Here is a 17,420-nt window from a genome sequence, read left to right on the forward strand (position 1 = left end):
AACATAAAATGATACTATAAATATTAATATTTTGACATAAGTTTTAGACTCAGTTGATTTATTTATAAGCACAACTATAATAATTTTGACTACAGATAAAGCCTATGGTCTCATTCTTTTTGAAACATACTTTTCTAAGTGATGTTTTTCTAATAGGTTGTGGAGTATGGATTGTTTGTTAAACACTGTAAAGTAGAGGTTTATCTTTTGGAGTTGAAGCTGTGTCAGTACAGTGATCCTACAAACCTTGTGAACTTTTATTTCAGCAAGGCAGATACGATTGGTGAGTATGATGCACAATATTAAGATGTAAAGTTTAAGAATTAAATTGGACAATTATATTTTTCTGAAAATCTTATTTTATTTCATTTTATTTCTTTTCAATTCAGTTTTATTATTTTATTTGGCACCTGCAGTTTTCTTGACAAAATGTTTAGGAAGTTATTTCCTTTGCCTTCTTCCTAGGGCTAGTAGAGAGTGACTGGCTCAAAGTCACCCAACTAATTTCATATCTAAGGCAAGACTAGAAAGAACTCATGGTCTTTCAGTTTCTAGCCCAGTGCTTTAATTATTGCACCAAATTATCTGTCTGTTTTTAATTGACTGCATTAAATATACATAATTCTCTTGATTGTGTTTTTTAAAACTCATTTTTGAATTTATAATATTCCATATAATATTTTCCCTTCTTTTTTTAAACATCTATACTGAGCTTTGTATTTGCTCTTTTTCACATAAAAATCCTATTTCTAGATAATTATAGTAGCCTTTGAATATACTATAGTGTGTGTGTGTGTGTGTGTGTGTGTGTGTGTGTGTGTGCGTGCCCACATACACATACCCCAAGTGCAAATAGGACAGTATGAGAATTATCCAAGCCAGTTTGTACACGCTGAATCAGGAATGTATTCATTAGTTTAAAAAAAAAAATCCAGAAGAAACACACCTTCTAGAATAAGCCAATTTGTATACTTTTAATAAGCCATTGCAGCCTTCCATGTAATTATGTGGGTTTTTTATCAGCTGTTATTGAAAAAGAAATGCGAAAGCAGTTTAATATTCCTGATGGTAAAGAAGTCAGACTGTGGAACAGATGTACAAATAATACTTATGAACAATTAAGCAAACTCGATAGCACCATACAAGATGCAGAGCTCTATCAGGGACAGGTAAGAAATATATTTTTGTTTCTGGGATTACTTAAAACAGGTTGCAATTTCTAGGGTCATCTGTTTTTCAAAATATTCTGAAATGAAATGGTTTCTGGAATATTGCGCATTCTGCTTCTCGTTAATATTCATAAGGAAGTTACCCCTCTGAACATCAGCTCCTTTATCTGGGGCTGTTGTGTAACAGTGCGGTTGGAGCAATCTGAAAACACTTGTTGAAATACTACATGTAGGTGTTAATTTCTTAAATAGTAGCTGCTTGTTTCAGGATTGGGAGTGATTTAATTGGGCTCTGGAAATGTTTTGTCCATGAAGCATTTGTATTTTTGTATAACACTGTTGACTATTTTTCTCCTGTTAGGTAGTGTTAATAGAAGTGAAAAATGAAGATGGTTCATGGCCTAGACAATTTTCTCTAACAAAGTAAGCATTTGTCTCTCACCTCTCATGTTCTGTGGCTCAATTAAGTCTTTGCAAAACTTGATTACCAAAGCAAGGTTGCACACAGTTTGTAATCAGAACTAATAAACTCATCATTTAAATTTGTGAATTAATAATATAACTGCCTTAACAGAATCTATTTTGGTTAGATTTATTTTAAAATCATTAATAAATCTGATCTAAGAAGCCAAGAAATTCCAATAATACACAGCTCATTTAGTGATTTGTCTTAGTGATTGTTTGCAAATGTGGCAATAAATGGAATAAAAAACTCATCTTCTAATCACTGTGGCATTTATGAGCCTCAGTGTGAAATTGATTATGATCTAGCCACTTTTAGCCAGTATTAGAGGACCTGGAAGGTTCTAATTAATTAAGTTCACAAAGCTGAGCTTATTAACTTGAGGTTTTTAGGGAAATGCAGGGATAGCTTTTTAAAGCAATTTCTCTATATTCAAGATATATATATATAAAAGGGAAGGATCAGACCCAGGACACTGTACAAGAGAACTTTAACTAAGTGAGATGGCAGCAATCCGTCATCTTCAGAATACCCCTTTCTCTCAGTCACATGTTTACTTAGCCACCATTTCACTTAACAAAGTTACTGAAATGGATTGCGGTCACTAAATAAGGAGAAGGTGTATATAGTAACTACAGCCTTATTTGGTAACATACCATGGAGCAATTTTGATCTGCTTGGAGCGGATATATTTTAAGTTTTGGAGGAAGTTTATATAACTATTAATTTCTTACATTTCTGTAATCTAAACAAAACTTTATTTATGTCACAATATGTGTTTCATGTGCAACAGCTATCTAAAACCAGTCCTAGGGATTGAGAAAAGTTGAAAATACCTTGTTAGACATCTTTACTGAAGTTTGGTTTCTTTATTAAGAAAAATAAACATTCCACTTGGTATTGGATGGCTGGAAAATTTTCTATATAATGGATCTATAAATCTAGAATGCCATTAGCTACCTCTTGAATTTGATACCTTGTCATACTTTGTCCTATTGTATTGAAAATCCAGAAAAAAATAAATAATGAATACTTATCAAGATCCCAATTCCAAAACCAGTGTTTAAGAAATCATGTTCATGCCTTTTCCTAGATCATGTACTGCATCTAACAGAAATCTAGCTACCTCTTCAAAAGCATCAGCAAGTTCTGCCTCTCCAGTCATTACAAATGGCGATAGCAATAACTCCTATGGTTTGAACTGTTCTAGCCTTGGTAAAGGGTAAGAAAGAATATTCTTTCTATAAGTATTTTAAATAGAGTCGCTCCTTTATTAAATAAGGTTTGTACCCTTTAGGAAGTCTTAATCCCTATGCTTGCAGTTAACAGTCTTTATACACTCAAAAAGAAAGCCAGTATGTTGTAGGGGTTAAGGCTGACCCAAGTCCTAGTCCTTCCATAGTCATGAGGACTAAATGGGCGATCTTGGCTCAGGCATCTCTCCTTAGTCCCTAAATCAGTGTCAGTTTCTGTGAGAGGCTGGCTGATAAACAAAAGCCCTTGTTGCATCATGCTTTGGTAAGCTTTACTGTAAGAACTAGAGTTGGGTAGCATTTACATGTAATAAGATGTAAGATGACGATGTTGAATAACAGCAACTAGGCAAATATAATGTAAAAGCAAGTGGAACTGCTACCATGCATGATACATGCTAAGAATACACAATGTTAAGGTAGAATATTTTGGCTTTGCTCTCAAAGCACTGTTGTTGTTGTTTTTTTGCCAGGTACTGTTCTGTTAAAAGAGATTCACTCTGTCCCTTTTTCCATAACTATTTGTTATGTAACAGCTGATGACAAAATGCTCTAGTGTAATAGAGCTTTCCAAGCTCAGTATATGATTGGATGAAGTAGGAAGTATAAAGAATCTGTATGCTGTGTTTGATGGACATGTGGAAGCCCAGAAACAGGAAATAGTTGGAGAAAATCTTTAAAAAATCAGAATAATTATTTTTAATATATTATATCTTTAAACAATACAAAAAATAATCAAAATGGAAAGGCATAATTGAAAATACTCATATCGAATAAAAAAAATAAATGTAGACCACCCAATCTCAATATAGGAAAATCTTCAATAAACCTATATAAACAATACAAATTATAGAAACAAAAATTAGGATTAATTGAAATTGCTGATAATAATGTAGCAAAATATACATTTTGACATTTGCTTGTTCTCTGCTTAATCTTTTTTCTCCAGAAAAATTGGATCCTTCTATATCTTTTTTTTTTTCAGCAGAGGACAAAATCCATTTTTTTTCTAATGCTTATTATTTAATTTTTAATATTAACTCTAATATTAACCATAAGAAGGGTACTACATTCCTTAAGGTTCAAAAAGATTAGCTCCATTTTCAACAGTTAAAATCTAAACTAAATTGATGCAATGCATTTGTAACTATTAAGAATATTTTTAAATTTTCTGTAACCTGTATAAATATAGTCACTGTGTTAGCTTCCGTCTTGTTTTTGAATCACTTCAATGTGCTCAAGTTTATTTTTAAGTCCTGAGTGGCTTAGATCTGAGCTTCGTGTCCTCAAAAGTTGGCTCCTCTAATGGAACCTTAGGTCTTTTGAGGAGGCCCTGCTTTAGATTTGCCTTCGTTGAATTTGGAGGACTGCTTCAGATGGGCTTCTCTTATCGGGCACTGCCTTCTTGTGTGTTTACACTAGTTTACATTGGAAGGTGGAAATAGTATAATTTTGGGGGGATTAAATAGCATTTTGATATTGCTTTAAAAAGTATAGAATTATTTTAATAAAATCTATTGATGTACATTCATTAACATAAATATGTATCTGCAGAATGAAATGCTTTTTTTGTTAAAAGCTGGACACCCGAATAGTCATTTGTGAGAGCTACATCTAAGGAATTGCTTTGATATTATATAAATTTATATATTAAATAATAATTAGAATGCCAGCTATGTCCTCGTTTTCTTTGCAAAGTTCTATGGTGCATTAGCATGCTGTGATGTACCTTTTCTTTTTTCAGTGGCTCGAGCTTTTCTTATAGTTCTTACAACAGCAGGGAAAGTCTTCAGTCACAGCCTGGACTCTGTGGGCTCAGTAATCTAGGAAATACATGTTTCATGAACTCAGCTCTACAGGTAAAGTGTTGGTTAAGAACATATAGTGGTAGACTTTCCGTTCAGATTTTACATGAAAATGTACATTAAAATATGGCTTGGTAAGCTGCTTTCTTAAGGCCTTTTACAACCCTCAACTTAGTTTCAGAGACTTCATAGAAAGAATGTCTCCACCCTGGCTCCACCAATCCAGCTTGTTACTAATGAAATGCAGTCCTCAGTGAAACTGTTGCCCATCCCAATTTTGTAATATATAAGTACTGTTAAGCTCCTCAACAGTTTGAAATGCAAGATAGTCATTTATTGGGTGGGTTAGGAATGTGGAACGTGGTTTAATATCAAGTCCTTTGTTCATCCTCGCTACTGAGCATTGTCTGTGCTGCTTAGTACACAACAGTTCCTGGTTTTCAGGTACATTTTCCCCAATCTGACTGGGTGATTTCCTGTATTGAACCAGAACTATCTCTGTGTATACCATGTGATGCTAATACAGAGCTTTAAAGCCTTACTGTCAGATTTGTGAGTAGTTAATGTTTATACTTTTAATTTTTAAAAACAACTTTGAAACTACTTTTATTTCAGTTTTACTATAAGTTAAATAAATGTAGTTTCAAAATTGTTTGAAACATTACAGTGTTGCAGTATTTTAACTGGTTAGTTGACCTTTTGTTGAATTAATTCTATTTGTGTGCATTTCTCTATAAAGTGTACATTTTTAAAAACTGTCTTAAAAGATAACAAACTACTTTTGGAAACTACTTTTGAAACTTCTGGACTTAAATCTTCTAAAGGATTTATATCTTTAATTGACTCTGCTGAAACATTTTGCCTTTAAAACGAAGACTGCCTAAACGGTGTTTTGATCTTGCTGGGAGGAGCGGGAGGAATAGTTTCAATTTTACTGGCTTCTGAGTGGACCAGTTATATAGGCCAGTGGTGGCGAACTTATGGCACGCGTGCCAGAGGCGGCACTCAGAGCCTTCTCTGTGGGCACGCACACCATGCCCTGGAGAGGGCAACCATCCCTCTTCAACCAGCTGCCTGCTAACTCGCTAAGGTCCCAAGTGACCGGATGCAACCCAGCACCCATGCGCTTGCTGGCCTCTGTGTGTGGGGGCCGATGATGTCAGGCAGCAGCCACTCCAGCCCCTGTCTCGTCTTGCCCTGCGACAGTGGCACCCCTGCCCTGCCTCACCTTGCCTTGCCTTGCCTCACCTCATAGGATGAGCCTCCTGCCCACTGCCCCACCAGCCAGAGACCCCCCAGGATCTCCCTCAATCCTGCTCAGTCCCCACAGGTGTCCCTCCCCAGGAGCAACATTGAGCTGGCCATGCCCACCCATCTGCCATGACCACCATAGCCACACCCACCCAGCAGTCCATGCCCACCCGGCACCCGGCGATACATAAGTGGGTTTTGGGTTGCAGTTTGGGCACTCAGTCTCTAAAAGGTTCGCCATCACTGATATAGACTGTTAAACAAAGAGGCACAGACTAAATTCTTTTCTGTAACTCATATTACAGTATTTTTGTTTGGCCACACGAGGGAGCCAAAAGACTGTAGTAGTACTAATCCTTTTTAATTCTCCAGCAACATCATTTATCCCATTGGATTTAATGTTATAAATTTATAAGTTTAAAAAGTTTAACTTTAAAACTTTAGTTACAATTTCACAGGATGGCTATGCTCAAGAGAATGGAGAAATTGAAACGAATATCAAGAGATGCAGAATTTTTAAGACTCTTTTTGGATGAATATACAGCTAAAACATGAACTAATTCAGACAATGGGAACAAAGCTTGAATCAAAACTTGATACGCTTTCAAAGGAACTTTGTGAAGAAATACATTTGACTGGAGATATGAAACAGGTGAAGAATAGAGTGGATCTTATGGAGGATAAACTGGAGAAGACAGAAAGAAGCTGATTTGGACAAAAGAGCACTTCTGGAAGCACAGATTAAACAATTGCAATTAAGATTCCAGGCAATTCCTGAATTGGCTGGAGAGGAGATTAGATTAAGGATGATTAAAGCCCTCGCTCAGTTAATTAACTGGGAAGCAAAGATCATTGACCTTGAAATAGACAAAGTATATAGAGTAAATTCCATGATTTGCTACAATGAGAAAACTACCAAAAGATGTCTTAGTTCATTTTGTAAGAACAACGAGAGACCATGTCCTGGATTGCCACTTCAAATCTAAGCTAAGAATGGAAAATGGGGATATAATTTTTGAAGGAAATTCCTGTTAGAATTTTGAGAAAAAGGAAAGTCTATTCTTTCCTTACTGATATTCTGAAGAAGAGGAAAATTTCAGCTGGGATAAAATTGAAGTGATACTTACCAAGAGCAAAGATTCAGACTGAACTCTATAGAAAAAGCCAAGGATTTCTTGATCAAACAAATTAATTTTAAACACAGTTGGAGAAATGGATACAGACAAGAAATTAGAGGCTGATCAACCTCAAAAAGTTGATATTGAAGAAGAGGATGCAGCTGAGATGTTCGTACAGGAACTTGCTATTTTATCTAAAGATTAAGCTTATTACATGGAATATTAATGGGGCAAATGCCCCATCTAAACACCAAAAAATATTTAATTACCTGAGGAAACTCAATGTCAATATAATCTTCCTTCAAGAAACACATATTAAGAAACAAGACTTAATCTTAAGTCTTAACAAGACTTACCATGAACATGGTAGATTTGTAGTAGTGGAAATTGAACTTAATGGAATAAAGTCAATAGTAGTTAGACTTGTGCCAGATGATGATAAAGTAAATTTTTTTAATATCTTACGAATCAACTACTGCCCTTTTTGTATGAAAACTGGCTTATCTTGGGGGATTGGAATGGAGTGACTTCCCCAATTTTAGATAGAACATCTATTAAAGGGATTAAATCCTGCCAGGGTAAACTATCAAACACTTTTTTTGAGATGGACAATTCAGCATTAATACATTCGTGGAGGCAAGGAAATGGCTGTGCCAGAGAATATACCTTTTTTCAGAAATACATACCACATGAAGGATTGATATGATATGGACTTCTAAAAACCTTGCAAATAAAATTCTAAAAATTGACATTTTACTTAATTTTTTTCTGATCATAATCCAGTTCTTTTGATATTTAAAGAATTTGAGTTGTAGATGGAGACTAAATGAATCTATTCTGCAAAAGAAGACTATTGTAAAGGACTGTAAAAAATTAAATGACTATTTTGACAATAATTTAGGCAAAGGGACAAACTTAATGACTGTTTGGGATGTGAGTAAAGCAGTTATATGGGGTTATTTTATACAATATAATCACCTAGAGAAGAAAAAATCCCAGGAAAAGATGCAAAAGATACTGGGTGAAATTAAACAGAAAGAAATTGACTTGCAAAAGACACCTATGCACTCTAAAATTCTACATCAAATTAAATAGTTATGGCAACAACTGTCCATGCTAACAGTTCAAGAAATGGAAATGGAAATTATTTATGTGAAGCAAATAAACCAGGAAGATGGTTGGCATATAAACTAAGAAAGGAAAGGAAAAAGAGAATGATTGAGAAAATTTATGAAGGCAACAATGTAATAAAAATGAGCTTATTAAAAATATTTTCATAATTTTTATTCTAATTTGTATAAAAAGCAGGAGTTATATCTATCTAAAATAAATAAATATCTGTTAAGGCAATGGTTGCCTAAACTCACAAACTCGGAGAAAACGTATGAATGACTCAGTAACTACCTTTGAAATATCAGAAGTTATTAAAAAAATGAAATCACGTACAGTTCCAGATACAGATGGCCTTACAAGCCAATATTATAAATGCTTCAAAGATTAACTTCTTCCGCCACTACAGGATGTAATGAACGATATATTACAGGGGGGAAAGATATCTCATAGGTGGAAAGAAAAGAATCCAGTATTGTGCTACTACCGAAGGAAGGTCAAGATGTTATGAAGATAAAGAATTACAGACCAATCTCATTATTAAACAAATACTATATAAATTTTTACGGCAATTTTGGCAAAAAGATTACAGGCAATATATTAATGAAGATCAGTTTGGCTTTTTGCCAAAAAGACAATTAAAGGGACTATGTGAGGACTGATTTGAATATTATTGAATATCTATCATACCATAATGAGAAACAGGCAGCTTTAATATTTTTAGATGCAGAGAAGGCCTTTGGCAATCTAAATTGGGCTTTTATGTTTAAAGTTTTAGAAGAGATGGACTTTGGGGAGAATTGTATCCAAGAAGTTAAAGCTGTTTTACATGTCATAGCAATCAAATTTTTTATTAACAGTGATTTAACCAATTTATGTGAAATTCAAAAGTGTAGGAGACAAGGATGTCTCCTGTCTCCTTTGTTGTTTATTTTGCTATTGGAAGTTTTGAATAGTTTTAAAGTTTACAAATTGAGGGCATTTGCTGAAAATTTGGTTATATTCTTGCAAGACCCCCCAAAAATATAGAACATTTAATGAAGAAATTAAATTGGGGCTTTAGCAGGTTTTAAAATAAACAGAAAAGAATACTTACTAAGAATATGATCCCACTGGAGAGTGAGTCTGGTTTTAAGGTTAAGAAAAAGGTGGCCCCTGTGCAAGGATGACACGCAAATTCGTGAAGCGTTCCATATTTTTGTACCCTAATTTACAGCCCAAATGTTGGAGGTGTGGTAGTTTTGATGCAACTTTTTTTCATATTTGGTGGACTTGTAAAAATATTAAGGCCTTTTGGATCATGATTTGGTGGAACATTCAAAATATTTTCAAAAGGAAGATAAAGTTTACTCCTCAACTATTTTTATTAGGGATTTTTGAGGATTTTGATGTTAAAGATACTTTTTAATGTTGAATTTAATTACAGCAGCAAGGTTATTGATAGGTCAATATTGGAAGAAGGATTCGTTGCCTACATTAGAAGAATGGACATTTAAGGTTTCTAACTTAGCAGAAATGGCTAAAATTTCTGCTTATTTAAAGGATCATACACAAGAAAGATATATTATGGTATGGAGAAGATGGATAGATTATATTAAGATTAAATATGGAACTGAAAAGTTCCACTTATTTTATGATTAAATAATAAGTATTATTAATATTTAAATTAAAAATTTTTTATTATATAACAATTGATTATAAACTGATTTGTTTATGATAGGTTATTAAGGTTTAAAGGGAGTTAAGGTTTAAGTATGATTTTAATGTTGTATAAATTGTTAAACTTGTTTAGCTTATGATTAATATATTTGTTAACTTAATTAGATTATGTTTAATATGTTTGAAATACCCTGTATTTGGCTCTGGGAAGTCGGGGGGTGGGGGTTGGGGGGAGGCCAAATGGGTTTATTTTGTAACTTTCAATAAAACTTTTTAAATAAAAAAAAGAAAAAAAAAGGTGAAATGTTTGGGGGTCATATTGGCAAATACAAACACAAAACTATTTGAAAATAATTATGTGCCTCCTGGAATGATATTAAAAAGGACTTATCAAGATGGGATAAACTGCATCTATCACAACTGGATACAATTTCTGTAATTAAAATGAAAGTCTTACCAAAGATGCTTTTTTTGTTTCAGACGTTACCAATCCTTGCAATTGATATCCATTTAAACAATGGCAGAGGGATATTTCTAAGTTTATATGGCAAGGGGAAAAAAAACAAGAATTAGATGTAAATTACTGCAAGATGCTACAAGGGGGTTTGGGTTTACCAAATTTGAAACCAGTGTTTGATGCTTGTTGTTTGGTTTGGGTATAAGAGTGGGTGAGCCTCCAGAGTAAGACGCTACTTGATTTAGAGGGTCATGAATTAAGATTTGGATGGCATGGTTATTTACGGTATGATAAGATTAAAATAAATGTTGATTTTTAATAACTTTGTTAAATGTGCCATTCTAAGGGTCTGGAATAAATATAAAACAAGGTTTTTCTACAAAGATGCCTCTTAGGGTGTCCCCTCAGGAAGCTTTTTAAAGGAACGAAATGGTTGCGAAGCTGGACTGGTGGATCTATGGTAAAATAATATCATTTAATCTTGGTGATCCTATCATCAAGCCTAAGGAAGAGCTAGAATCAGAAGGACATGTCTGCCATTGGTTTACGTATTTACAATTGAAAGAAAGATTTAAATTGGACAAAAAGAGTTATGGGTTTGACTTCATTAAAAATGAATTGGAAAGTCTACCATGTGGTAGTGATGAATAAATTATTGCTAAGGTTTATTAAACATTATTGAATTTCAATTTGGAAAGTGAACATGTAAAATATTGATTCAGTGGGCAAGGAATTTTGGATATAATGTAAAGCTTGAACAATGGGAGAATATGTGGATGAAAGGTTTAAAATTTACACTAAATTCCAATTTAAAAGAAAAATGTTATAAGTTGATGTATTATTGGTATTTAACATCAGATAAGTTATCAAGAATATATAAAGGTACCTCAAATGAATGCTGGAAATGCAAATGTAAAGAAGGGGCTTTTTATCATTTGTGTTGGACATGGAATAAAGCAAAGAAATACTGGAAAAGGATTCATATTCTAATACAAAAGATTCTCAAACTGAATATAAAGATAAAACCAGAAACCTTTCTTTTGGGTTTAATGGAAAAAGACTTGGACATTTTTTTTTTTGGAACTTTGATGTTATATATGTTGATGATAGCAAGATTACTTTATGCACAAAAATGGAAGGATACTTTGATCCTCACAATGGACAAATGGCTGTAAAAGTTGATCAAGTTAGCAGAGATGGTTAAATTGACTGCTTTGATAAAAGAAAAAAATATAAGTACTTTTGTTTCTATTTGGAAACCACTTCTGGACTTTGTGCTTGAGGTGGAAAAAAAATAAAACTTTGATTTTGGGTTTTACCAATTAAGATTTGTTGTTATATAGATGGCTAGTTTATACTATTATGTAAAAGTAAAATGTTGAGGTTTGATGTTACTATCTTATTTTGCTGCACCAAAGAGAGTCGGAAGTCAACACCTTTTCTTTCTTTTTCCCTCTTCTACACTCTTCCCTTCCCCTTTCCCCCATTTTTCCTTCTATTTGTTTTTGTATTTTTTGTATTTTATATTATAAACAAAAAAAGATAACAAACCCAAGCAAAGTGTTAAATATAAAAATAAAATAGTTCATGTAAGGACCTGCTCCAGCTGGCCCTTCAGGAAAGTAAGACTTTTGAATCCATTGAGTTGAATCAAAATAACTTTTAGTGAGAAAAACTGGTTGCAATAAAGTCAGGTGGAATCTGAAGGTCCCACGCAAAGCGTAAAGCAATTCTTTCGGTTTCCCAATCCCAACCCCACTGACCAGTCCACCGGTAGCCAATGTGATTCCAAGAAGATGTTTTGAGAACACCAAGGTGCTAGGCAGATAACCGTTCACTCTCAGGGCACAGTGGAGCCTGGCAGCAACAGACTGAGAAGGAGTCTATGCTGTCTCCCTTCTTAATTCCAAAGTGTGCAGCAGAAATGAAAGAATCCCAAGTAGAATAGAATACAGCTGGAAAGGACCTTAGAGGTCTTCTAGTCTAGCCCTCTGCTCAAGCAGGAGATCCTATACCATTTCAGACAAGTGACTGTCCAGTCTCTTCTTAAAAACCTCCAGTGATGGAGCGCCCACGATTTCTGAAGGCAAGCTGTTCCACTGATTAATTGTCCTCGCTGTCAGGACTTTTCTCCTTAATTCCAGGTTGCTTCTCTTTTTGATCAGTTTCCAACCATTGCTTCTTGTCTTGCCTTCTAGTGCTTTGGAGAATAATTTGATGCCCTCTTTTTTGTGGCAGCCCCTCAAATACTGGAATACTGCTATCATGTTGCCCGTTTCTTCTTCTTCTTTGCCTCTTCCCCTCCAGCACAATGGCAGCACATGCTGGTGGACCTGACAGTCCAAGCCAATGAATTTTTTGCTTTATGATCTCCAGCAATATCCATACAATTCCTAACTAATTCTTACATAATTTTCTAAATAGCATCCTCCAATTTTAGCAAAAAATTGTAATTAGTGTGTTGTGTGTGGGGGTTATAGTATGCTGTGGGCATCATTTTCTCACATAATTCTTTTCTCTGAACATTTTTTTAGTGTTTGAGTAACACACCTCCCTTGACTGACTATTTCTTGGAAGATAAATATGAAGCTGAAATAAACCAAAATAATCCTCTGGGAATGAGGGGAGAAATTGCAGAAGCGTATGCAGAACTCATCAAACAAATGTGGTCTGGTCGGAATTCTCATGTAGCCCCTCGTATGTTCAAAGTAAGTGTAATATTCATCACAGTTAAGTGCTGTGACTTTTCGAATGTTTTGTATACTCTATAAAGCTTTACTGTTTATATAGTATGAAGTATAAGACTAAACTTTTTCAGTAGGAAGCCTAGACTGAATTTAAGATAATTGCAAGAAAATCCCATTTGCAATAAGTTATGTAGATTGAAAAATTTGCTTTGTTCATGAAGCAAAGACATTAGGTCACACAGGTTTAGCTGAGCCATTCTGAGTTGGTTGAACTAAAATCCAGAACATTTAGGTTGTTCTTGGTTTTATCCAAGTAAAATTTAAAAGTATCTTACAAATGAATTGGACAATGTTAAACTTCTTGCCTTTGTTACCTTTTATTCTCCTTTTCATAGACTCTATGCCAAGATCTCCCATCATATCTTCCCATTACCTCTGCTGTTGTTTTACATATCCATTCAATCACCAGCTCTATGTCCTAGTTCTAGCTTCTTCCTTTCTGATAGGTGCCAATACTGCCCTATCCAACCTGCCACCTACCTTTCTGCTTACCAGCTTGTACCTAACTGGTCCACCAGTCTCTTCCCCGTTTTCAAACACTTTGTTTTCCTCTATCTTCCATTGGCAACCATTGAGGATGTACTTGATCGGTCTCTTCCCTATCTAAACATCTATGTGCTAGACCAGTGATGGCAAACCTTTTGGAGATCGAGTGCCCAAACTGCAATCCAAAACCCACTTATTTATCACCGGGTGCCAGGTGGGCGTGGCCCACTGGATGGGCGTGGCTGTGGTCATGGCAGACTGGGTGGGTGTGGCCAAGGTGGGCGTGGTCACCTCTATGTTGCTTATGGGGTGGGATGTCTGTGGGGGCCGGGCAGGGTTCGGGGAGATCCAGGGGGTCTCTGGCAGGTGGGGCAGTGGGCAGGAGGCTCGTCCTGCGGGGTGAGACAAGGTGAGGCAGGGCTGGGGTGCCATTGTCGCAGGGTAAGGCGAGGTAGGGGCCGGGGCGGCTGCTGCCTGACACCATCGGCCCCCGCACACAGAGGCCAGTGAGCGCATTTGGGCCAACAGTGTCCGTCAGCCACAGCCTGCTGGCCCCTCAACCGGCGCACTCCGGGATCCGCAGCCCACCACCAGAAGTTTAGAGAAGCCGCTTCTGAGCTGGACAGACGGCCGACAGCTGAGGAGGTGATGCAGTGGGTCGTGCCCGGGAAAAGAGCTTGCAAGGCCAGGAGGGATGGGGGAGGGAAACAAGCCGTGCTGGGATGCATCCGGCCATGTGGGACCTTGGCAACTGATTGAAGAGGGATGGTTGCCATCTCTGGGGCATGGCATGTGTGCCCACAGAGAGGGCTCCGAGTGCCGCCTCTGACATGCATGTCATAGGTTCGCCACCACTGTGCTAGACCCATGTGCAAACCAAAATGTCTATGTTCTGGTCTCAAGTTACCCCTCTTTACATGCACAGCATGTCCCCACTACAGTGCTTTTACAGGTAATTCTCATTTAACAATGGTAGTCAGGATCAGAATTTCCATCACTAAGCAGTGCAGTTGTAAAGCATGATGTCACATGACCGCATTGCTTATCACTGAAGTCCTGTTACCACTATTAGACCAGAATCACAGGTCATTAAGCAAGATCCTCATGTGACCATGACTTGTGACTTTCTGCCAACTTCTAACAAGCAAAGAGAAAGCTGTCAGAAAGTGACAGGTCCTGGAAAATTCTCAAGCAGGCTGGCAGGCATATGAGTGCTATGGAGTGTAGAGGGAATGCTGCAGTACCGTGTGAGTGCAGGTATGTGGGGGAAGGGATGCTGCAGCTCTGCATGAGTGCAGGCAGGCATAGAAAGGGCATTGTGCTGTGCAAGTGCATGCTACAGCATATAGGCAGGGGGTGTTGCAGGTTGTGTGCAGAATGAGTTCCATGAGATCTCTTACTCTGGAGCAGGCTCCTTGGGAGAAAAGTGACGGGTAATTTACGGGAGCAATTTGCAACCTTCCTTGCTGGCTTCCCAATTGACTTTGCTTGTAGAAAGCCACTAGGAAGATCACAAATGGTGATCATGTAACTACAGGACACTATAGCCATCATAAAAGTGTAAACCAAGTGTCTGGATTGTGATTATATTGCCATGGTAGATAACCAAAACTTCAAAGACTGATTGTAAGTACTACTCATTCAGTACACATATAACTAGAGCAGGGCTTTTCAACCTTTTTACCAATTGTACCACTATTAGGATATGGCAATATTTGAGTACCACCTAGCAAGGTGTCAAAATCTTGATGACCCCCCCCCCCAAAAAAAACTGTTCAAAGTTGCAATTGCACTGAAATGACTTATGACCATTTTTCACACTTATGACCATTGCAGCATGCCCAGGGTCATGTGATTTATATTGGGATGTTTGGCAACTGATTCATATTTATAATGGTCACAGTGTTCCAGGATCATGTGATCCCCTTCTGCAACCTTTTGACAAGCAAAGTCAATGGCAGAGCTGTTGGTGGCCAAGTGCTAAGGCGGGACTTCCTTTCCTCCCTCCCTTCCCTGCCTCCCTTTTTCTCATTCCCATCTCCTTCTGAAAGAAGAATTTGAAAACCCCCCCCCCATATTTTCCCTCTTCTATATATTGATTAAACAAGGAAAGGCCTCCAGAGACAGAAAAGACAAACTGCTGAGTGAACTAGCTTAAAAAGGCACATTCCCCTTTAAGAATTAGCTACTGGCTAGAAAGGAAAGTAGGGAGTGCAGCCGGCACTTAAGGAAGAAAAAAAAAAGGCTGTTATTTGGCTGCCGGCTAAGGCAACCTCCCGAAATGGCTCCATTCATAAGTAAAGGAATGCTACAGGCAAAATCCATTCAGGAGAAAAATACTTCAAAATCCCTTGCAGCAAAATTTAAAGCTAACAACAGCAGAGCAATAGAAGCTAACACGAGCCATCAGCCAAATAGAAATTGCCGAACACTCCTTAAGAACACAAAGCCCTTATTGCACAAATCCCAGAACTTCAAAGTCACAAAAGCACATAAGAATCCTTCCACTCTCCATCTCCTTCCCTCCTCTGTGCCTCACCTCCAGCCATTGCTGCCTTTTTTCATTCCTCTTGGAGGGTGACCCCTCCCCCACTGCATTTCTTGCCTGTTTGCTGCTACCAGCATAGGTGGCTGCCACAGCAGTTGTAGATCGGCTCATAGCCAGCCTGCTTGATCTCCTCTCCCCCACCCTCCCCCTCCCCCTCCTGTGCAGCTGACTCTGCCTCCTCCCAGGGCTGCTGCTTTTTTCTCTTTCTCCCTCTCCTGCCCAAACTGCCTCCTCTTATAGGCTCTCCTGTCTCCGCCCCCTCCTCCTTTCTCATGGGGGAGGATGAGCCAGAAGTGAGCCTGGGGCCTTTGCAGCTCCAGAGGATCTCTCACTGCAAGTCCTTGCCTGTGCTGGCTCTTTCCCTCTCCCACTACACTTGGCTAGGCAGGGCTGAGTACCACCTTCCACTCATTAATGTATCACAAGTGGTACGCATACCACCGGTTGAAAAGCCCTGAACTAGAGCATAGCTACATTGAATTCTGTAGAATTGAGGGTACTGTTATTGTTTTCTTTCACTTTACAGAGTTTATAAACAATATTCCTAATTATTTTGCGTTTTTTTTCCATTTTTAATTCTAGACCCAGGTTGGCCGTTTTGCTCCTCAGTTTTCAGGATACCAACAACAAGATTCTCAGGAGCTTCTGGCCTTTCTTTTGGATGGCTTACATGAGGATTTAAACAGAGTAAAGAAGAAACCATATTTGGAATTGAAGGATGCTAATGGGAGACCTGATTCGGTATATTCTAAAAAAAATATTTCATTTGTATTTCAATTGTGTTGTAAAAGAAAGAAAAGGAAAAACAACCTTTTTTGCTTGTCTTACTGAGAAGCAACATCTATATTTCCTTTATAATACAAGCAATAATCAACTTTTTGATAGCCTTTTTCCATCCAGTTCTTCACTTACTAAGCCTGAAAGATTAGAGTTGATTTGATTACAGTTTTTCTATTCACGTTGATTAGTATTAAGTGCATGAGATAGGTTTTGTCCTGTATTTGGAAATACCTCCCTCCTCTTTCCTTCTTTGACAAAAGAAATTTTAAGCACAGTTGTTTTTTTAACCAGATTTCTTTATAATGTTCAAAGTTAGGAAAATTGGAATAGCCCTGTTTAAAATGTATTATACTGCATTGTTATGATGTCAGTGGCTTTACAAATTTGATAAATTAAGCTAGACAGCCCTGTGATCCGTTGAATCACCCTTTGAGAGAAAATAGTGCAGAATGACTAGAATGAACATTAAATTAAATGAGCATACTATTTTGCTCCAATGCTGAACAGTCCTGTGATCATCTAAGGAAAATATATATCATAAATTTTTAAAAAATAATTGTAGTGGCAAATAAAC

The 17,420-nt window shown here is 37.0% G+C and overlaps 1 protein-coding gene and 1 pseudogene across 2 annotated transcripts in view; both read left to right on the forward strand.

Annotated features, from left to right (window-relative positions):
* The window catches only part of USP4 (ubiquitin specific peptidase 4), a 56,991-nt gene that overhangs the window by 4,724 nt on the left and 34,847 nt on the right, over nucleotides 1-17,420 (forward strand). For both annotated transcript variants that reach the window (XR_005555573.1, XM_039334013.1), the window contains exons 4-10: nucleotides 157-283; nucleotides 1,024-1,169; nucleotides 1,531-1,592; nucleotides 2,726-2,854; nucleotides 4,630-4,744; nucleotides 12,820-12,993; nucleotides 16,649-16,807. Coding sequence is in view for 1 of the 2 variants with exons in the window: in XM_039334013.1 (XP_039189947.1) it covers nucleotides 157-283; nucleotides 1,024-1,169; nucleotides 1,531-1,592; nucleotides 2,726-2,854; nucleotides 4,630-4,744; nucleotides 12,820-12,993; nucleotides 16,649-16,807 (912 nt within the window). In the remaining variant the exon portion in view is untranslated. The remainder of the gene's footprint in view (nucleotides 1-156; nucleotides 284-1,023; nucleotides 1,170-1,530; nucleotides 1,593-2,725; nucleotides 2,855-4,629; nucleotides 4,745-12,819; nucleotides 12,994-16,648; nucleotides 16,808-17,420) is intronic.
* On the forward strand, nucleotides 9,216-9,369 carry LOC120304041 (annotated as a pseudogene).

This window comes from Crotalus tigris, unplaced genomic scaffold (assembly GCF_016545835.1).
Source record: "Crotalus tigris isolate CLP2741 ecotype Arizona unplaced genomic scaffold, ASM1654583v1 scf7180000017625.6296891, whole genome shotgun sequence".
In the NCBI taxonomy this organism is placed as follows: domain Eukaryota; kingdom Metazoa; phylum Chordata; class Lepidosauria; order Squamata; family Viperidae; genus Crotalus; species Crotalus tigris.